Raw genomic sequence first — 24,356 nt, forward strand, 5'->3', positions numbered from 1 at the left:
AGTCATCTCCTTTGGCGAAGATTTAGATCTTTCTGGTTAAACATATATGGCAAACTCTTGTGGTCAGTAAAGACATCCACATGAACACCATACAAATAATGCCTCCAAATCTTTAAGGAAAAAACAACTGCCGCTAGTTCAAGGTCATGGGCCGATAATTCTTTGTGTGAATCTTAAGTTGTCTTAAAGCATAGGCAATGACTTTCCCATTTTGCGTAAGGACACATCCTAACCCAATTCTCGAGGCATCACAATAAAGGACAAAACCATTGGTCCCTTCCGGTAAAGTCAACACCGGAGCGGAAGTAAGTCTTATCTTTCAATTCTAGAAAACTTTTCTCACAGGCCTCCGACCATAAGAATTTGGCTTTCTTTTAGGTCAACGCCGTCAATGGAGAGGCAATCGACAAAAGCCCTTCCACAAACCTTCTATAGTAATCGGCTTAACCCAAAAAATTCCTAATATCCGAAGGGGATAGAGGTCTAGGCCAACTCTTGACCACATCTGTCTTCTTAGGATCTACCTCAATACCTTTTCCGGAAACAATGTGACCAAGAAAAGCCACGGACTTGAACCAAAACTCACATTTACTAAACTTTGCAAAGTTGTTGGTCCTTGAGGATTTGCAACGCAATCTTCAAGTGATTATTGTGATCATTTGGGAACACTTCCGGAAACTCGTTAACAAATGGGACCGACTCAAGAGTAGGGGTTTCAGAATCTACATCCCTCACCCTAACTAGATGGTAAATGCAACCCTTAGTAATCCTCTTTCTAGCTTTTAGACAAGAAACAAATTGACCCTTAGGCATATAATTTCCCTCTTTCCATTCTAGGACAGGCTCATTCGGGAACTGAAAATTGACTACACGAGTTCTACAATCAACAGAAGCATAACATGAGTGCAACCAATCCATACCATCTAAATATAGAGGCCATATCTAGCTCTACCAAGTCAACAAAAGTAACTCTATGAGACAAGGAGACGGGACACTTTCTATAGATCCTCTTAGCCATAGTAGAATCACCAATAGGAGTAGAAACAGAAAAGGGTATCAAACCTCATCGCCACCTATGGCGTCACAAAAGACAAGGTAGCACCGGGGTCAAGTAAAGCATAAACATCAAGTTGGAAGACTTTCAACATATCGGTAACCACATCGGGAGAACCCTATTGTTCAGCACGAGTCTGGAGTGCATAAAATTAGTTTTGCTTGGGAGCATTGGAACCCGAACCACTTGGAGTAGCTTGCTTGCCCTCTCTTCCTTTAGCTGTAAGCATTGGGCAGTCCCTCATCTTATGACCACTTTTACCACAATCGGAGCAAGCATCCGTGCCGGCTAGGCACATACCCTTGTGCTTCTTCCCACACCTAGCACAAGTAGACATTGGCAATGATGATCCACTACCATTCCCTCCTTGAGGCTTATGGTTAGACACCCTATTTTTGTTGAACTTAGAAGGAGCATGGGAAGAACCTTGGCCGTAAAATCTTTGTCAAAACTTAGGACGACCATGTCCATCAGACCTTGCATGAGAGAAATTACTATCACTGGTTTTAGCCCTCTTTGCTTCTCTAGACCTTTCTTAAGTTTGTCCTCTTCGATATGTTGAGCATGTACCATGAGATGAGAGATGTCCATGTCATTGATGAGCATGGCGGTACGACACTCTTTAAAAACGAACTTAATCATCCTTGCCCTGGGATCGACAATCATAGTGGGAGCATATCGAGATAGTTGTGTGAACTTCAAAGCATATTCTTTCACACTAATATTTCCTTCTCGAATGTTGATGAATTCAAGCACCTTTGCCTCCCTCATTTCAAGGTGAAAGAATCTATCAAGGAAAGCAACCTTAAACTTTTCCCAATCAAGAGGACCCACATCAACTGTCGTCTCTTCCTTCCATTGGTTGAACCAAACTTGAGCAACACCCATAAGTTGGTAAGCGGCCAATTCCATATTTTCCACTAGCGTCACTCCCATGATCATAAACGTCTTATACACTTCATCAATAAACTCTTGAGGATCTTCCTCAACCTTGGATCCATGAAACTACGAGGGATTCATTCTAGTAAAGTCTCGCACTCTTGATGTCGTCGTATCCACATTTGGGTTCACGGGGGCCACAAGCTCCCTATTGGCTTAAGCTGTCATGGCTTGAGCCAAAACTTGAAAAGCAGCCCTAATCTTCGCATTAGTCAGTTGCTCGGCCAAAGGGTCGACCGGAACTTGAGGAGGAGCTTCTCGTTCCACATTCTCATTCGCTTTCCTTCTAACGTAAACTCTTCGAGGGGCCATATCCTGAAAAACTCCGGATAGGGATTAGGTGAAAGACATATAGAGTTATACTCTACCGCTTGACTTTATAGTAATGAAAGAAGTGGAGTTTCTTAATCGTCTTATAACATCTCATTCATAAATGAGGCACGCTTCACACTCATGAACAAGACTACTCGACGTGGCTTATGAGACTTCCTAAGACCTTTCTTAACCTTGTGCTCAGATTACCAAGTTTGTCACGACCCAAGGTACCCCTAGCCGTAACATGGCGTATAGGACCCCGAAAAGCCCCATACAAGCCACTTAGCATTCATAACATAAGACAGAGAATGAAGAGAGGTAAAGTACAACATTTCAAGTTCAAGAGTTTTATAAAATTAAAGCGGAAGTCTAAACACTTGTCTCATTAGACCATCTCCAATCCACCTTTATTTTACTCTCAATTCTATACATCTGGAGAATAAAATAGAGAACGGGCTCTCCAACCATTCTCTAAATGATTGCGGTTGTGCTTGTTGATTTTTTATTCCAACTATTCGTAGTTGTTCTTGTTGCATGAAAATCTCGGATTTGAACAATCTTTACTTAGACATAAAATAATTAAGGGAAAAAATGTTCATTTTGAACTTCGTAATGCATTAATAGAACATTTATGAGATCAATATAATAATCTTAAAAGTAGAGTATTTAGGTAATTATATTTCATTAATAATTTCACTTTTATTTGAATTGTCCATTAATTTGTATATTATATAATATTAGCTTGCAATTTATGTTTTTCAGAATTTGAGGAAAAAATTATAATTTTATATGAAGTAAAAATTTGAAAGGGTAAATTTTTATATTACATGAAAATTATATAAAGTGATTATTTGAAAAAAAGAAATAAAGGATGTATATTATGAAATAAGAAAATAAGAATGAAATAGAAATAATAATATAATATTGAGGAGAGAAAGAAAGATTCTTTTTTAGAGAGTGAGTAAAATAGAGAATTGGGTTGGAGTTGGTTGTCTCATACAATAGAGAACTCTATATTTGGAGAGTAAAATAGAGATTAGGGTTGGAGATGCCGTTAGCCATCTAGTACATAAGAATCAAATTGGGCTTAGCCTATGTATCATGTCCAAAACTGAAAGTAAGAGAAAACTATAACAATGAAAATTAGTCCTCGAAGCATGAGGACTCACAAAAGCTCGAAATCTCTCATATCAACCTCTAGCCACGAAACCGAGAACCCTACATTTTGGGAAATGTAGGGAAGAGTATGCGTTAGTACAAAACAATGTACGAAGTATGATAGTTATGCAAAAAACATTTAAACATGCTAAAAAGAGACATTTTCATAAGTAAGCAATGATTAAGCTAAAACATAAATCTTGAGAGATAGAAACCATATGGCATAAAACATGATCAATGCAAATAGTCATCATCTTTGTCACGACCCAAGGGTACCCCCTAGACTTAAGGCACATAAAACTTCGAAGGGCACCATGTAAGCCACTTAGCATATCATAACATAAAACATTAGAACAATGAAGAGTAAACCACATTTAAGTCCAAATATCTTTATAAAGGAAAAGCGGAAGTCTAGACTTTTCTCAATTAGCCATCTATTACAATAGTTCAAATGAAAGGGGCATAGCCCATACAACATAGTTCGAAAATGAAATACTAGAGATGACACTCAAAATGAACAACCGTCCTCGAATTTTGAGGACTCACCACAAACAAGAAGAATAGTCGAATCCAAGCTTGAACCAAATGAAGATCGCCTTAAGAACCGGACCCTACACTTTGTGGAAAAATGTAGAAGAAATATGGGTTAGTACAAAAATGCCCCAAGTATGATAGTCATGCATAAAATCTTTGAAAAATGCTAAAAATGACATTTTAGTTGAATGCATGCAATTTGTAAGTTAAAACATCATTTAGAAGACAATGGAAGATCATAAGTCATAAGCATGTTCATTACATAAATACTCATATCATAAGAGAACCGCACCATTTGTACCCTCAAAGCATACTTGTGCAATGCATGAATAAGATCCCATAAACCTACCTAAGCTAAGTAAAGCTTATTGAGTAACCATCATTCATAGTTTATGTTCTTGTTCATGTTCTTGTCATGGCGGGAATAAGCCTTAACCGACATAGACCACGTGAGCTTAACATGGAATCCGGTGTCATGCCCCACACCGAAAAGAGGTGTCCTACTTGCCTAAGGTAGAACTAACATGTATTAGCTTTTAGGTGGATCCACTAGCTAAATAACCTATGGGGGCACATAGTTATGGGATAAGGAGATTGTTACTAGAAACACATACTCAACTGTGGTAAAAGGTCTCCATCTCATGAGATACATGTTTTGGGAACCCGGACTCAACTGTGGTACAAGGTTCCATCTCATATTTTAAATAACTCGGTGCTAAGCATTACTTCCCACAATGTCATATTTATTCTTGATTCAAGTTCATTATTATGGAAGAATGCCTTGACACTCAATCCTTCATGGTTCATGAGATAACTCTTAGATTCAATAGGTGAGAATAGCCTTTCAACCTTAGAATCATTGCATTGTGAGAAAACCTTTCACATCATGTTCATTATGTGTTTATGAGAATGACCTTTCAATCAACACAACAATTAGAATATAATCATGTTCATAAAGCATATACAATGAGCCCACAATCATGTATAATTCTCATGGTTCACCCCTCTTGTTTCAAGGATCAAATTCCATGACACATCTAGACTTGGTACATTAGATATGGATAATAACATGAATCAATTAACTAAATTACTACAAGCATAATCTCATAGTACTCTTCCTTCATCAATTCACCCACATCACAAAGGCATACATTGGGGGATATGGAGTTTCATGGGTTCTTGGGGGAATTCATCATAAATCAACAATAAATCATCAATAAGTCATTAATTCAATCCTAATCCATCATAAATCAACCATTAAAAATGTTTTTTGAAAGAACCCATAAGATTGAAGTCAAACCCTAACTTTTGGAGAAAATCACTAGTTTAGAAATTTAGTTTGGAAGGGCTCCATGGATGAAAACTATCCATGGATGAAGGACTGCCATACCTTAGTTATGATTCTCCAAAGAAATTGAGTCAAATAGCCTTGTTTCTTCAAGCCCTAGCTCCAATTCTACTCTTCTTCTTCTTTGAGTTTTAGAGAGAGAAATTTTGTTTAGAAGATGAACTTTGTGGTTTTGATTTGAGTGTTGGGAAATAATGGAGTAAATGGGTGTATTTTGACTTAAAAAGACTTATATAGGGTCTAGGATTAGGATTAAAATGATTTAGTTTTGGTATTAGATGCATAGGAAATGACCCATATAACCTTGAAAAAGTTAACTGAAGGGTTTCACCAGCCATTCTTTGATTCACGGCCAGTAAAGGCTCTCGTGAACTAGAGGCCTGAAATTTTTTTCTAAGTAAATCTCCACGGATGGGTTTACTGCCCGTGGACCATTCTACCGGCCGTGGACACGTCCGTGAATCATTGCCTTGGAAATTTTTTCTACAAGGCGTCGGTTCAAGGACGGGTTCACTGACCGTGGACTCTTCCACCGTCCTTGAACCCTTGCCTTTGAATATCTTTCACAAGACTTGGGTTCAAGGATGGGTTCACTAGCCGTGGACTCTTCCACCATCCTTGAAACCTTCCGTAGAACCTTGCCTTAGAATATTTTTCACAAGGTTTGGGATCAAAGATGGGTTCACCGGCCGTGAACTCTTCCACCGTCCTTGAACCCTTCCCTAGACCCTTGCCTTAGAATATTTTTCACAAGACTTGGGTTCAAGGATGGGTTCACTGGCCGTGGACTCTTCCACCGTCTTTGAAACCTTCCTTAGAACCTTGCCTTAGAATATTTTTCACAAGGTTTGGGATCAAAGATGGTTCACTAGCCGTGGACTCTTCCACCGTCCTTGAACCCTTCCTTAGAACCTTGCCTTAGAATATTTTTCACAAGGCTTGGGTTCACCGGCCGTGGACTCTTCCACCGTCCTTGAACCCTTTCTTGGACCCTTGCTATAGAATATTTTTCACAAGGCTTGGGTTCACCGGCCGTGGACTCTTCCACCGTCCCTGAACTCTTCCTTGGACCCTTGCCTTTTCAGAATGTTTTTCACAAGGCTTGGGTTCAAGGTTGGGTTCATTGACCGTGGACTTTTCCACCGTCCTTGAACCCTTCCTTGGACCCTTACCTTAGAATATTTTGACGTGTTACAATCTTAAGTCACATGTGAGATTCTTTTTGAATAAGGTTCATTATTGTGGGAGATTTACCTTTAACCGACATATAAGACCATGTGAGCTATCAACACGGAATCTGGTGTCTACCCCACACCAAAAATGGGTCTACTACTTGCCAAGGTAAGACCATGAACTTCTAGCTTATGTGGATCCACTAACTAATGTCTATCTAAGACAATCATCCTATGGGGGCACATAGGTGTGGGATAAAGAGATTGCTTCTAGAAACCCGTCCTCTACAAAGGGAGAGCTCCCATCTCAATATCCTCTCGATGCTAAGCATAAATCCCACAGACTAGTGATTTTCTTAACTTGTCTTTATTATCCATGGAAGGGCATGTCATCTTACCAATCCAAGCTAAGTCATATGTCATCCATGGAAAGGTACAATGAAGAAACCAATCCAATCTAGGTTTCATTAGAATAACTCCGTATCTTTGATTCATTTTAGGTGAGAAGACCTTTCAACCTTAGAATCCTTAATTTGAGAAAACCTTTCACATTCTTGCATAAGTTAGTTATGTGAGCAATCCTTTCACAATAATTAACCACAACAACAACATATATGCTTTTACTCTCAAAGCAATCTACTTCATGTCTCATCAATTCCATAAGAACATGCATAATTCCATAATTCACCTTTCATAGCTCAGGACCCACATCATATCATCATAATTAGAAAACATGGGATTTACATGGGTTCATGGGGAATCATAGTATTTCATCAATTCATGCATAATAGATCATAATTCAATCATTTAAATCAACATTGAAGAGAACCCATGAAAATTGAAGAAAACCCTAACTCAATTGATGATTTCTAACTTTGAAAATAGGAGAATTTGGGAACTCCATGAATGGAAGGAATCCATAGATAAAAACTATCATACCTTGATGCCAAAAGCTTGCAATCAATGGAGGATTAGGAGACTTCTTGAAAACCCTAGCTTGACTTCAGCTTCTTCTCTTAGAGAGAGAAATATTTGGGGAAACAAATTGGAGAGATTTGGGGAAATTTAAAGAGTGATTTAGAATGGTTAAATTTTAGGCTTAAAAGCTTATATAGGGTCTAGGATTAGGATTAACACTACCTAGTCTAGGAAAAGACCCATATACCCTTGAAAAAAATAACTGACGAGTTTTATATTTCTAAGTCAATCTCCATGGACGGGTCTACCATCCGTGAACCATTCTACTGTTCTTGAACCTGCTCGTGAATCATTGCCTTAGAATAATGTTTTTACAAGGCTTGGGTTCACTGACCGAGGACTCTTCGCCCTTTCCTTGAACCCTTTCTTGTACCCTTGCCTTAGAATATTTTTTACAAGGCTTGGGTTCAAGGATGGATTCATTGACCGTGGACTCTTTCACCGCCCTTTAACCCTACCTTAGACCCTTGCCTTAGAATATTTTTCACAATGCTTGGGTTCAAGGATGAGATCACTGGCCGTGGACTCTTCCACCTACCTTGAACCCTTTTCTAGACCCTTGCCTTAGAATATTTTTCACAGTGCTTGGGTTCAAGGATGAGTTCACTTACCATGAACTCTTCTACCGTCCTTGAACCCTTCTTTTGACCCTTGCCTTAGAATATTTTTCACAAGGCTTGGTTCAAGGATGAGTTCACCGAACATGGACTCTTCCATCTTTCTTGAATATGCATAATTTCATGATTCACCTTTCGTAGTTCAAGAGCCACATCATATCATCATAATTGGAAAACATGGGATTTACCGTTCATGGCGAATCATCATAAAAATCATAGTATTTCATCAATTCATGCATAATAGATCATAATTCAATCATTTAAATCAACATTGAAGAGAACCCATGACAATTGAAGAAAACCCTAACTCAATTAGGGATTTGTAACTTCGAAAATAGGAGAATTTGGGAACTCCGTGAATAGAAGAAATCCATGGATGAAAACTATCGTACCTTGATGCCAAAAACTTGTAATCGATGGAGGATTAGGAGACTTGGTATTGAAATCCCTAGCTTGACTTCTCTTTCTTCTTTTAGAGAGAAATATTTGGAGAGAGAACTTGGAGAGATTTGGGGAAATTTAAAGAGTGATTTGGAATGGTTAAATTTTAGGCTTAATAGACTTATATAGGGTCTAGGATTATTTTAGGCTTAACTGACGAGTTTTATTTTTCTAAATCAATCTCCACGGACGGGTCTACCATTCGTGGACCATTCTATCGTCTTTGAACGTGTCCGTGAATCATTACCTTAGAATAGTTTTTTTACAAGGATGGGTTCACTGATCGTGGACTTTTCCACCTTTCTTGAACCCTTCCTTAGACCCTTGCCTTGCACAAGGCTTGGGTTCAAGGATGGGTTCACTGACCGTGGACTCTTCCACCGTCCTTGAACCCTTCTTTAAACCCTTGCCTTAGAATATTTTTCACAAGGCTTGGGTTCAAGGATGGGTTCACTGATCGTGGACTCTTCCACCTTCCTTGAACCCTTCCTTAGACCCTTGTCTTAAAAATGTTTTTCACAAGGCTTGGGTTCAAGGATGGGTTCACATTCCGTAAACTCTTCCACCGTCCTTGAACCCTTCCTTAGTCCCTTGCCTTAGAATATGTTTCACAAGGCTTGGGTTCAAGGATGGGTTCACTGACCGTGGACTCTTCTACCGTCTTTGAACCATTCCTTAGACCATTGTCTTAGAATATTTTTCACAAGACTTGGGTTCAAGTATGAGTTCACTGACCGTGGACTCTTTCACCGTTCTTGAATCCTTCCTTAGACCCTTGCCTTAGAATTTTTTTCACAAGGCTTGGGTTCAAGGATTGGTTCACTGATCGTGGAGTCTTCCACCTTCCTTGAACCCTTCCATAGACCCTTGCCTGAGAATATTTTTCACAAGGCTTGGATTCAAGGATTGGTTCACTGACCGTGGACTCTTCCACCGTCCTTGAACCTTTCCTTAGACCCTTGCCTGAGAATTTGGATTCAAGGGGTTCACTGACCGTAACTCTTCTACCGTCCTTGAAATCTTCCTCAGACCTTTCCACCGTTCTTGAACCCTTCCTTACAAGTCGTTTTTTTTAGGTGTGACACCTTTCATTGCACCACATCACTTGATGTGGTGCAATGGATTATGCAATGGGAGTTTTGCTTAATTGTATTATGTTTTATTTTCTGCACCACTGAGACGGTTTGCATTATCAATTGTTCTTAACTTAAATAACATGAGTTGGGTATGCAGTTAGCATGAATATGTTGATGAGGTCGGTATTTACGGATATGAGTCTAAATTATTCCTTTCTAATAACTTTATGGGCATGTTGTTCAGGACTATGATCTTGGATTTCCTACATGAATAATTTTAGTTGTGTGTGGATTCTTCGTTATTGTAAGAGTATATTTGATAGTAGAAGTGTCTGCCCCGAGCCTACACCCTGGACGTGGCCGAAACTCGTGAACAATTGTTGCGAATCCTTGGTCTGACTTACTACTTAATGGAAGAGTGACTCAAGCAGATATAGACTTTATAGCTAAAATAAATCACTAAGTCAAATCTCTCAATTAAACCGTCTGAAAATACTGAATGAAAGTAGTAATAGTTTGAACAAAACATTTGAATAGCAATACTAAAAGACTCTCAATACTATATATCTATGAAGCCTTTACTGTTTTAAGATAGGCGTCGTGACAAGACCCACAACAACCTTAACAACTACTAAAAGTAAACTAGAAACTGGAGTCCTCTAAAAGCTAGGAGGCCTCACCAAAAGCTGACGAGTGACCGAGTGATCTCTATGAAACACCTGTTGATGATCCTGCACCTGTATCTGTGTAAGAAAATAATGCAGGTCGAATGACATTAATTCATTGCATGTCTGAGTATGTTATATGGCTGAGTGAAACAATAACTGAACTGAGAGGCTGAAATATAACTCAATTGAAGTAACGTATAAGCATGAGATAAAATTATTTAAGCTTCACAAATAAAATGCAATAATAGCAAATAGTGAACTGAACTAAATATATATATATATAATTACTCTTTACTTTACTAGGGGGTTTCTCTATCAACAACCATCACTATGAGCCTTGTGATGATACAACGTCTTACCCACATTGCCAGAGCCATCCTATACCTTGTCAGAGTATAGAACACAACTAAACTGATGGATCCGATCCACTAAAAGGGCCTTCTTGAGGCAATAAGGAGTCGTCGATTTGAATTGTCTGAACTCTTACTCCATATTGGTGCTCAACTATGTTGCGCGGACTCTTCATTTTTGCTGGCGAACCCGTCTCGACGCGACACAAGTGTGGGCACGGGTAAGGGGTGTGTGTTGGATTCGGTCAATCCGATCCGGACACTTTGACCAGAGCCGAGAAAAAAATTTGGGGAAAAGGAGATCAGTTTCCGGCGACCTCTTCAGAGAGGAGGCGGAGCTATACGAAGAGCTTGAAAAGTATAGAGAAGAAGAGAGAAGAAGAAAGAGGAGGAGTTTTTCTTTGAAAAAGTACAGGAAGTACAACTTTTTTATCTTTTTTGAAAAAGTAGAGTCTTTTCAACTTATCTTGAAAAAGAAAACTAGAGACGAAGGGTTTCTCTAGATAAGTGTGCCCTTTTTTATTTATAAAATAAATTATACTATTAATGTTTATTATATTCTCACTCTTCTTTAACAATTATACTCCTCTTATTTTGTATGTAATTATACCAAAATTTGCAAATCATTATTATATATATTTCATAAATATTGTTAGTAATATTTTATTATACATATATCCACTTATTTGATTATACTAGATATACTATTATTGTTGTTATTGATATAATTTATTTTTAGAGGTACGCTAAAAGTAATAAGCAATTATACCATGTATATACAATATTACACCTTATATTATATATACCAGGCATTCCAATTAGGCTAGCATTGCCTTGGACTTATGACTCGTGTAGGCTGGATAGCTTGAGCCTTAGATTAGGCGTTATCACTGCTTGCTGCACTTCTGTATCTTCTCCCTCTAGTTCTGACGCGTTCTCGAAGGTTTAATGCATCACTAAAGGTGTGGGATTGAGACAGTATAGGCTTGGAGCCTTTTCTGTGATTTCTTAGAGTGGACGGCGTTCCACGGTGGTTGTTGTTGGATTGGATCCTATTAGATATACCATCACCCGCGGGGTCGTTCTTTCTAGTTGGGCTGGGAGCGTATCACTGACTGGGTAGACTCGGTGATATCGGCGATCGCCCCCGGGCCTCTCTTTCTAGCTGGGCTACGAGTGTGCTGCTGGCTGGGTGTTCCCAAGTCGCTCTTTATAGCTGGGCTGGGAGTTGACTGCATGGTAGGACGACTCGCGATATCTACCTCACCCTCGGGTCCCTCTTTCTAGCTGGGATGGGAGTGGACTGTTTGGTTGGGTGCCCTCTAGGGTCACTCTTTCTAGCTGGGCTGGGAGTGCACTGCTGGCTGGGTGGAGTCTGATGAATTATCTTGGTTACTTTGGGCTGGGAGTTCGATTTTCTTCTTTCTTAGTAGACTTAGCTTTTCTGTATACCTGTCGGGTTTATGGGGGTCCGTTCAGATTTTATTTGAACTTGCGCACGAGTGTACCTTCTGGGCTTATGGGGGTCCAGTTAGGTTTGGTTTAGTTGTACTTAGTTTACTTCTGGTATGCTCGTCTACTTTCTTTTCATTTCCGCTTGGACCTCTCTGTGTCTAGATTCTATCCTTTCTTTTTGTTTTTACCCTTTTTGCTCAGTCGGCNACCCATATGGACAGATATGCTAGACCTAGATAATAGCTTATCCTGTTGATTAGGCATATCAGCAAAGCATAAACAACCTAGTACTTTCAAATGAGTAAGAGATGGATCCTTTTTCATAGAATTTGGCAAATGGCGATTTATCATTTAAAGCTGATTTAGGAAGCTTATTTATCAAATAAGCTACAGCCAGTACACAATTCCCCCAAAATTTAGTAGGTATATTAGCTTGTAATCTAATGGCCCTAGTCACTTCAAGAATATGTGTATGTTTCCTTTCAGCCACATCATTCTGTTGAGGAGTGTAAACCCATGTTGTCTGATGAACAATTGCTAATTGTTTAAATAATTGATCGCATATTGTGTTATGAACTTAGTACCGCTATCAGTCTTTATTATTTTTTACTAATTTTCCAAACTGTTTTTTGGTATAATTCATAAAGTATTGAAGGGATATACAAACATCAGATTTCCATTTTAAAGAAACAATCATGTATATCTTGAAAAATCATCTACAACTGTCAAGAAATATTTGTTCCCATCATATGTATCAGTCTTGTAGGGACCCCAAAGATCTACATGAAACAATTTAAAACAACTACCACTTTTTATGCTACTAGACTAGAAAGGTAATCTACACTGTTTACCACAAGGGCAGAATGCACAGTGTACTATTTTATTTCTAACAGTAGTGACATCAGTAGCAAACAATTTACTAAGGACTGAAGTAGAAGTGTGTCCTAGTCGTTTATGCCATAGTGTCACAACCTTAGACTTCAATTGAGAACACCGTGCAACACTTGACAACTCGCTCACGAATCTTTCACGATCTTGCAAGCTCAAATAAGCCTTTTTATACTAGTTCGCTAAGAGAATGAAGAAAGACAGAAGAGGGTTTATAAGAAGACTTTTGTATTGCTTTGAAAGATTGCTTGCTTTTGCTTGGTCGATTTACAAATGGATGTCCCTCTATTTATACTACTAACTTAGGGTCTAAAATGTAAATAATAATTGTTACATATGTCCCTACATATTTACAAATAAACCTTTTTCTCTAGAATTCTCTACATGCGTAGAATATTCTAAGGCTTTTCAAGAATTCTTCCTAGATTTTCTAGAGTCTTTCCAAGAAGTTCTTCATCGTTCTAGAATCTTCTCATAAAAGCTAGCATACTTATGCTTCCAAATGGACAACTTTATGCTACGTGGCGCTTATGTGGTGTGATGAGGTGGCGGGTGGCGGGTCATGACACTCTTCCCCACCTGATGTTGCGACGACCGTGGCACATTGTTTTTATATGAACCACTGAATCTTGTCTTCTCACACGCGCGACTAGTAGAATATTGACTCGATCAATGCCCTTGTGCTACTCCTTAGACATTACATCCTTATTCTCTTTTAGTACTTTATTTATACGTGGTGGCAAAAATGCTCTAGCGCTATTGTTTTTAGTCACTCTCGCAATGGTGGCTTTAAGCGTCAACTCCTCTTTCTTAAGGCCCGTCATGAGCTACATAGCCAATAGTTGAGCTTGTCCTTCTATCTTTAGTGCCTTAATCAGGGGCACCATACATGATCCTTTTTGCTCCATGACTAAGAGTTGTTGGACGTAAGAATTGGTCATCGTGTGACATTTCTGGAAGAACTCTTGCCCAAGAATTATGCCAAAGATATCTAAGAGAGCGACAATAAATGTTGTTTTAACTTGACACTTGCCTTTCGTGATGCTTACTCCATGAGTGACTCGGCACAAGGGAGTCAGTGGAGCATTGACTGTCTTGAGGTGAGTGTTAGTTGGATTGTAACTCAACCTTAACTTTGTTGCTTGGCTCTTGGTAATGATGTTGGCCTCTGCACCTGTGTTGACCATAACATGAGCGGGTCTTCCATTGATCGTGATGTCTACATATTGTGCGCCATATTCTTTGGGATTCTCTGATTGCTTTGTGATAGATCCACATAGACCAATCAGGCCCAACTGCGTCATGCCCAAACCTTGCCTAGGTTCTTGTGTATCTTTGTCCTTTCATTCTTGTTATATGGCACTGAGATAATTCAGTTCAGGGCGTCTTGCATAGCCATGCAGCCCACTGCATGTTTCCCTTTGTAGTCTGTGTTTTCTTGTAACATCATTCTAATGTCCAAACTTTTTGCCATCAGGCTTATAGGTGTCATAATTCTTGGGATGTGGTTGTAGCTCTTTGCTTTTTCCATGATCTTCTCTACCTTGGTCATGACTACCTCTCTTCTCTTCTCCTTTTTCTCTGTCATGCTTAAAGTCTGTCAATGCTTCGGCCTGCGTGACTTTCATCAATAGTCCTAACCTATTGGTGCTCCAACTCCATCTTGGCCCAACTACGCATCCCATCCATGAAGTGGAACAACATATCTTCATCCGTGAGGTTGGGAATCTGAAGCGTGAGGGTGGTGAACTCCTTCACAGATGCTCGTATGTTGTTTGTTTGCTTCAACTCCCTAAACTTGCGCTTTGCCTCATAGATGACGTTGTTGGGAAAGAATGCCTTCTTGAACTCTTCTCGGAATTGCTCCCAAGTGTTGATGGTGCAAAGCCCCTTTTGTATCTCAGACTCTTTACGCCTCCACCACAACATGACCATATCTGAGAGGTACAACACGACAGTGTTGATCTTGATCTCATCTCTCTTCACCCTTTTGCACTTGAAGTAGTTCTCCAAATGCCATAGGAAATTCTCCACCTCTTGCGCATCACAGACGCCTTTGAGGTGGCTTGGGAGCCTCAACCTTGGCCTCCCTATATCTGTCGAACGACGAGGGTCCTCCAACTTCAATGCCCACTTTGAGTGCTTTCATCTCAGCCTTCATTGTTTTAATTGTGCTGAATGCATCCATGAGCCGACATCCAAGGAAGAGATGATTTTTTCATCTGATATTCCGCATGCCTATGCGCCTCCAACTCTTTGTAGATGTTCTCATTTTCGTCAAAGGTGAAGTCCTCAAGAGTCTTGAACTTGTAATCGACCCGTTGAAACGTCTGTCTAAAATCATGACAACCTACCTTGCCGTGTCAACCCCGCAATCCACTCAATTCTAGGCATAACGTCTACGGGTTGTTCCCCACGTTCATCATCACTTGCCTCAGTGGCCGAAGGTGAGAGGGATGTTAATGTTTCACTTTGTGTAGGTTCACACAACAATTCCTCATTCTTCTTAAGATTCTTCCTCCCTTTTTGGTGCTTCATCCACCATCCTGCCTGACGTTGTCGGTGCTAGCAATGTTAATGTCTCCTCATTTGCCATGCCCATTAGTATCAACTTTTGGTTTAATACCACTTTGTCACGGCCTTAGACTTCTATGAAACACATCGTGTGGCACTAGACAACTCGTTCATGAATCTTTCACGATCTTGCAAGCTCAAGTAAGCCTTTTAATACTAAATCACTAAAAGAATGAAGAAAAACACAAGTGAGTTTATAAGAAGGCTTTTGTATTTCTTTGGAAGATTGTTCGCTTTTGCTTGGTTGATTTACCTATGGATGCCCCTCTATTTATACTACTAACTTAGGGGCAAAGTGTAAATAATAATTGTTACATAAGTCCCTACATATTTACAAATAAACCCTTTTTCTAGAATTCTCTACATGCGTAGACTATTCTAAGGCTTTTCAAGAATTCTTCTTAGCTATTCTAGAGTCTTTCCAAGAAGTTCTTCATGGTTCTAGAATCTTCTCATAAATGCTAATATACTTATGCTTCCAAATGGACAACTTTATGCCACGTGGAACTGGCGTGGCGTGATGAGGTGGCGGGTCATGACACTCTTCCCCACCTGATGTAGATGCATTTCTCTAGGATCATGCATAAATAGGCTAACAACGCTTGCAGCAAATGCAATGTCTGGCCTTGTATTGGACAAGTAAATCAATTTCCCTACAAGCCTTTATCCACCACATAATCTTTTGGAGCATTGCACAATCTATGATATTGGTGTACCACTGGTTTATACCCTAATTTTTCTGTTTCTTTCGGCAAATCAAGCCCATATTTTTTTGGGAAAATAAATATTCCTTGTTTTGAATGTGCCACTTCGATTCCCAAAAAATACTTTAATGTACCAAGCCTTTTGATGTCAAATTCCTTGAGTTAACACTTTTTGAAATTTTGTATCTCCTCTGAATCATCACTTGTTACTATGATGTCATCCACATAAATAACAATGTTGTCAGCTTTCTTGTTTTTGAGTGTCGTATGAACAAGGTGTGGTCTGCTTGAGTTTGTCGATACCTTAGCTTGATCATAACCTTTGTATATCTACCAAACCATGCACGAGGGAGGTAATTGATTTAATCCATAGAGTGCCTTCTTAAGTCAACACAACATTCCCTTCTTGCTTTCAAAACCAGGTTGCACCTCCATATAGATCTCCTCGTCTAAGTCTCCATGTAAAAAGACATTTTTTTAAATCAAATTGTTGTAGGTTCCAATTAAAAACTGCAGCCAATGATAATAAGATTTTCACTGTATTCATTTTTTCCACTAGGCAAAAGTCTCCAAATAATCAAATTCCATTGGTCTGTGTATAACCCTTTGCTACCCAATGTGCTTTATATCTTTGTATGGACCCATCTGACTTATATTTCATAGTTAACACCCATTTGCACCCGACCAACCTCTTTCCTTTTGGTAATTCCACAACATCTCAAAGCCGAAAAGAGAGGTTCTACTTGCCTAGGTAAGGACCATGAACTTCTAGCTTAGGTGGATCCACTAGCTATGTCTTTCTAAGACAATCCTACAGGGGCACGTAGTTAGGGACAAGTAGATTGCTACTAGAGATCCGTCCTCTACTAACGGGCGAGACTCCATCTCAATGTCCTCTCGGTGCTAAGTAAAAATTCCAACATAATAGGCATATTCGTAAACATATCATCATATATGGAAAAGCACAATTAAGTCACTAATCCAAGCTTAAGTCATCATAGAGTAGCTCCTTAAATCATGATACATACATGTGTGAGAAAACCTTTCACCAATCATGATTTCTTAATATGTTAGAATCTTTCACAATTCATATGCTGTGAGAAAACTTTTCACAATTTTATTGATGCTTATCTTGAAAGCAACCTTAGTTCATAAACACTCTTTTCATAAATCATACATAGCTTCCATACATCATCATTCACAAGTTCATAGCTTTCTTCATAAATTCATAGTCAAAATCATGAATAATGCATGGGTCCATGAGAAATCAATCGGAAAACGTGTTATTGAATCAAATCATTCATAATAAGATTAAAATCAAACAATTGAATCATAACAAATTGGATCCATGGAGAATTGAATGAAACCCTAATCAAGCTTGATGAAAGTGACTTAGAACTTGGAAATCTTTTGGGATCCAATGGATGAATCAAACCATTGGTGAATTCTCACATACCTTGTATGTCTCATGTCCATCCTCTTGTATGTCTGAAAATGCTCTAGTATTTGACCTCAAATCATCGTCCACTCTGTAGTGATGGCAGCAATCCTTCTCTATTTAGTATGACAAATAGCTATAGAAGTATAATGTTACTTAAGAGCTTAGTCTGTGCAGTTGGTTCTTGTCACTGGCTCTCATACACTCCTTTCTCCGTTATTATATTATTTGGATTTCTTTAGGACTGTTTTACTCAAGTGCTTGCCTGTGCTTCACAAGAAATAACCTAATTTCAGTGGGTTTGTTTTGTCAACTAACAATACTTCCTCTTGCAGGTTAAAGGGCTTTCAAGCAAAGAATTTGTTGTATGTAGTGGTTTTGGTACTTGCACTGCCCAATAGGATAACTGCAATTTCAGCTGGTGCAGCAGCTACACCCAAACAATCTGGTGGATGGGGAGGTTCAGGTTCTCGTGCAGAAATTAAATTTGATTTAGGTTATAAAGTTGCATTCGTTCCAAAGGCTTTTCCCCTCCACGCTAATCATTTATCTGCGTTATACAATTCCTTTATCGTGATGATATGTTTATCATTTCTTTCTATATTTGGAATGAATACAAAATGGACAATTTGATGATGATTACTTTCAACAAACTGAAGAATCAAGTCAATTCCAACAAGAATATGAATTTTACAAAATGTAACATGCATGCATTTTTTTGTAATATTTCATGAAGGTCTTGTTCATGATTCATCGGAAGTTTTTTGCCTTTTATTACATCTTATTGCTGGCTTGTTGGTTCCTAAATACCGATGTATGGTTTTGTTTCGAATTCTCATAGGATCAAGGTTTGGAGGTCATATCAGAAAGTTTTGATACTTCACACAACATGGTCAGTGATATGAATGAGGTCTGGGATTCTTTTTGTGTGGTCTGTTTTGCTCCTTCTATATTGTGGATATTAATGATCATCCAATCTATGATGGAATTGGATAGGCAAGTCCTCTGATGGATGAGACTGGGACTGATGGATGGGACTGTGCTAATTTTCTTTAATTTGTGGACAGATTGACAAGGCTACATCTGACCTTAAGAATACGAAGGTTAGGCTTAAGGGCACGATTAACCAGGTAAATTGAGCTTCCACTATCTTATGTCATTCTCCGTAAGTTTAGGCAGTTTGCAGGATAGTACTTCTATCTTTTGATGTTACCAGATTTAACAAGTCTTTTCCTCTTTCAACTGAGATCTAGCTGAAATTTCTGTATTGACATCATTTTGTTGTGCATAATTCTTGGAGGTGCAGCCTATTTGTATTAGTAAGTTCTCATTCTAACAATCTGTTAGAACCCAATGATTTATCCCATCCTGGTTACTTTTAAGGATATTAAATTATTATATCCACGAATAGTACTATGCCACAAATGTGAAGAATTGGTCAAGGAACTAAGACATTATAATTATATTATACCCACGAATAGCACTAGTTGAGATATCTTTTGTCACGACCCAAGGTACCCCTAGGCATAACATGGCGTCTAGGACCCGAAAGGCCCCATACAAGCCAGTTATCATTCATAACATAAGACATAGAATGAGGAGAGGTAAAGAACAACATTTCAAGTTCAAGAGTTTTATAAAAGTAAAGCGGAAGTCTAAACACTTATCTCATTAGACCATCTCCAGCCTACCTCTATTTTACCTTACATTCTCTACATTTGGAGAGTAAAATAGAGAATAAGCTCTCCCAACCATTCTCTAAATGACTCTCTATTCTCCATTTATAGAGAGGTGAATAGTAGTTCTCCAAATTGGGAGAACTACTATTCACCTTTCTATTTTACTTTTTCATTATTTTATTATTATTTCTATTAATTTGTAATTAACATATTATTTTGTAATTAATTATTTCTCTAATACATAAGATGAAAATTTTAATTTAAAATGATGAGATGCAAAATTTAATTTAAAAATACAATACATAACATAATAATTAAAATACAAGATAACAATACATAACATAATAATTTGATTACAAGATAACAATGTATAACATATTAATTTTATCTCAACAATAATTTAGTAATCCGGTAGGTCGTTTTCAGATTTAAGAATATTCGGAAAAAAGTAGTATGATCCACATAATTAGTGTAGTTGTGATTGCAGTTGTGCTTGTTGATTTCTTTTTTCAATTATTCGTAGTTGTTTGTGTTGCATGAAAATCTCGGATTTGAACAATCTTTAGCTAGACATAAAATAATCAAGGGTAAAAATGTTCATTTTGAACTTCGTAATGCATTCATAGAACATTTATGAGAGCAATATAATAGTCTTAAAAGTAGAGTATTTATGTAGTTATATTTCATTAATAATTTTACTTTTATTTGAATTGTCCATTAATTTTTATATTATATAATATTAGCTTGCAATTTATGTTTTTTAGAATTTGAGGAAAAAAATATAATTTTATATGAAGTAAAAATTTGAAAAGGTAAATTTTTATATTACATGAAAATTATATAAAGTGATTATTTGAAAAACAGAAATAAAGGATGTATATTATGAAATAAGAAAATAAGAATGAAATAGAAATAATAATAATTTCAGTTAACTTTCTCAAAAAATAATAGAAATAATAATATAATATTGAGGAGAGAAAATAAGATTCTTTTTAGAGAGTAAAATAGAGAATTGGGTTGGAGTTGGTTGTTTCATATAATAGAGAACTCTATATTTGGAGAATAAAATATGATTAGGGTTGGAGATGTCATTAGCCATCTAGTACATAAGAATGAAATTGGGCCTAGCCCATACATCATGTCCAAAACTGAAAGTAAGAAAGAAAACTGACTGTGGACTTTTCCACCTTCCTTAGACCCTTCCTTAGACCCTTGCCATAGAATATTTTTCACAAGGCTTGGGTTCAAGGATGGGTTCACTGACCGTGGACTCTTCCATAGTCCTTTAACCCTTCCTTAGACCTTGCCTTAGAATATTTTTCACAAGACTTGTGTTCAAGGATGGGCTCACTGACCGTGGACTCTTCCACCTACCTTGCAACCTTTCTTAGACCCTTGCCTTAGAATATTTTTCACAAGGCTTGGGTTCAAGGACCATGGACTCTTCTACCGTCCTTGAGCCCTTCCTTAGATCCTTTCCTTAAAATATTTTTTACAAGAGTTGGGTTCAAGGATGGGCTCGCTGAACATGGACTCTACCATCTTTCTTGAACCCTTCCATAGACCATTGCCTTAGAATATTTTTCACAAGGCTTGGGTTCAAGAATGGGTTCACTAACCATGGACTCTTCCACCGTCATTCGACCCTTCCTTAGACCTTTCCACCGTTCTTGAACCCTTCCTTACAAGTCTTTTTTTGAGGTGTTACACCTTTCATTGCACCACATCACTTGATGTGGTGTAATACATTATGCATTGAGAGTTTTGCTTAATTGTATTATGTTTTATTCTGTGCACCATTGAGACGACCCATCATTAATGCAATCACATAAATGCACATATCCTAGGAGGAAAATCAACTCCAAGCCAAAACATCATCTCATAAGGTCTATATACAACTCATACTCAAATGGCCATAAACATGAAGAAGTCAACCAACTAAACTTATTATTTTTCTTTTTCCCCAAAAATTTAAGCTTTTTCATGATCATAAACAACTGAGGAAATCATGAAAATATATAAGACACATGACACCAAAGGAGTAAACCATGAGGGACTAAATACCTCAAGCTAGAGTAGGGACGGGGGGGAAAGAGATGAGAATATCAGGATATCATATCGATCTCTGCCTCCCAAGTAGCACCAAGAAATTTAACTGAAGCAATTTCTTTATTTCTCAACTTTTTAACTTGCCGGTCTAAAATCTCAACTGGAATTTCCTCCAATGAAAGATTCTCCTTGACTCCCAAACCTTCTAAGGGGACTATTGATGTCGGATCTCCAACACACTTCTTCAACAAGGAGACAATGCACCAATGCCAACTCACTAGGCAATTCAAGTTCATAAGCGACCTTGCCAATTCGTCTCAAAATCTGATATGGTCCCACATAATGGGGACTAAGCTTCCATTTCTTCCCAAATCTCATTACACCCTTTATGGGTGAAATTTTCAAGTAGACCCAATCATTTACCTTATACTCAAGATCTTTTCTTCTCACATCGGCATAGGACTTTCGTCGACTTTAAGTTGTTTTCAACCTTTCTCTAATAAGTCAAACTTTCTCCATAGCCTCGTGTACCAACTCGGGACCTATAAGGGCAACTTCACCCACCTCAAACCAACCTTTTGGATATCAGCACCTACCATATAGGGCCTCAAATGGAGCCATACCAATGCTTGAGTGATAGTTATTGTTGTACGCAAACTCCATCACAGGTAAGTGAGCATCCCAATTACCCTTGAAATCAATTACACATGCTCTCAACATATCTTCCAAGGTTTGGATAGTACGCTCTGCCTTCCCATCGGTTTGTGGGTGAAAGGTCGTACTAAGATTTACACGAGTACCAAGACCCTTTTTGAAAGATTTCCAAAACTGAGAAGTGAATTGAGTACCACTATCGGAGATAATGGATAAGGGCACTCCATGCAACTTTACCATTTCCTTCAAATATAACTTGACATTATCCTCCGCCGAAAAAGAAACCTAGACGGGGATAAAATGAGCCGATTTCATCATCCGATCAACAATAACCCAAATTGAGTCATGTTATCGCCGGGTGTGAGGCGAACCAACAATGAAGTCCATGTTCAAATCTTTTACTTCCAAGTAGCGATACTAATATCTTGAGATAAACCTCCAGAATTTTGATGCTCAACTTTCACTTGTTGACAATTGGGACACTTAGCGACAAATTCCGCAATATCTTTCTTCATCCCATTCCACCAATAGATCTACCGCAACTCAGGGTACATCTTGGTGGCTCCCGGGTGTATGGAGTATCATGAATTATGGGATTTTGACAAGATTTGTTCTCTCTAAGTCGTTTACATTAGGAAGACACAAACGACCATAATATCGAAGTATACCATCTCCCCCTTGGGATAAAGCCTCTACGGACTTTTTAAGCACCATTTCCTTCAATTCAACCAAAGTTGGATCTAGACCTTGTTTGGCTTTCACATCGGTCACAAAAGACGATTCTGAACCGTAACACCACCTTTGGTAGAGTCAACTAACCGAACACCCAATCGGGCCAATCTATGAACATCTCGAACTAACTCTTTCTTATTATCTTCAATGTAAGCAACACTACCCATCGATAATCGACTAAGAGCATCCACCGCCAAATCGCCTTACAAGGGTGATAGAGAACACTCATGTCATAGTCTTTCAATAATTCAAGTCATCTCCTTTGGCGTAGATTTAGATCTTTCTGGTTAAATATATATGGCAAACTCTCGTGGTCAGTAAAGACATCCACATGAAAACCATACAAATAATGCCTCCAAATCTTTAAGTTGAAAACAACCGCGGCTAGTTCAAGGTCATGGGCCGGATAAATCTTTTCATGAATCTTAAGTTGTCTTGAAGCATAGGCAATGACTTTCTCATTTTGCATAAGGACACATCCTAACCCAATTCTCAAGGCGTCGCAATAAACCACAAAACCATTGTTCCCTTCCGGTAAAGTCAATACTGGAGCGGAAGTAAGTTTATCTTTCAATTCTTGAAAACTCTTCTCACAAGCTTCCGACCATAAGAATTTGGCTTTCTTTTAGGTCAACGCCGTGAATGGAGAGGCAATTGACGAAAACCCTTCCACAAACCTTCTATAGTAACCGGCTAAACCTAAAAAACTCTTAATATCCGAAGGGGATAGAGGTCTAGGCCAACTCTTGACTGCATCAATCTTCTTAGGATCTACCTCAATACCTTTTCCGGAAACAATGTGACCAATAAAAGCCACGAACTTCAACCAAACTCACATTTACTAAACTTTGCAAAGTTGTTGGTCCTTGAGGATTTGCAATGCAATCTTTAAGTGATTAGTGTGCTCATCTTGACTCCTTGAATATATCAATATATCATCAATGAACACAATCACAAACATGTCAAGGTGTTGTCTAAACACCCTATTCATCAAATCCATAAAAGCTGCTGGAGCATTAGTCAAACCAAACGACATTACCAAAAACTCATAATGACCATACTGTGTTCGAGATGCCGTTTTCGGAATGTCATCTCCTTTCACCCTCAATTGGTGATAACCCGACCGAAGGTCAATCTTAGAGAAGTAACTTGCTCCTTGAAGTTGGTCAAACAAATCATCTATCCTTGGAAGAGGATATTTGTTCTTCACGGTGACCTTATTCAATTGTCGGTAGTTGATACACTTACAGAGTGAACCATCTTTCTTTCTAACAAAAACTGGAGCACCCCATGGAGAAATACTCAGTCGGATGAAACCCTTTTCCAAAAAATCTTTCAATTGCTCCATCAATTCTTTAAGTTCTGTCAGAGCCATTCTGTAAAGAGGAATAGGAATAGGTTGCATATCTGGGAGAAGGTCAATACCGAAGTCTATTTCCCTTTCGGGAGGAAAACCGGTTGATCATTTGGGAATACTTTCGGAAACTCGTTAACAAAGGGGACCTACTCAAGAGTAGGGGTTTCAAAATCTAC

General features: G+C 38.4%; 1 protein-coding gene across 1 annotated transcript; it reads left to right on the top strand.

Annotated features, from left to right (window-relative positions):
* The first annotated feature begins 16,183 nt into the window (after positions 1 to 16,183).
* Positions 16,184 to 18,931, top strand: LOC125855753 (uncharacterized). Its single transcript, XM_049535468.1, has 4 exons — positions 16,184 to 16,206; positions 18,045 to 18,282; positions 18,777 to 18,839; positions 18,926 to 18,931. Exons 1-4 carry the CDS (start codon positions 16,184 to 16,186, stop codon positions 18,929 to 18,931), a joined length of 330 nt encoding a protein of 109 aa, XP_049391425.1.
* Positions 18,932 to 24,356: the final 5,425 nt, after the last annotated feature.

This window comes from Solanum stenotomum, chromosome 1, assembly GCF_019186545.1.
Source record: "Solanum stenotomum isolate F172 chromosome 1, ASM1918654v1, whole genome shotgun sequence".
Lineage (NCBI taxonomy): Eukaryota > Viridiplantae > Streptophyta > Magnoliopsida > Solanales > Solanaceae > Solanum > Solanum stenotomum.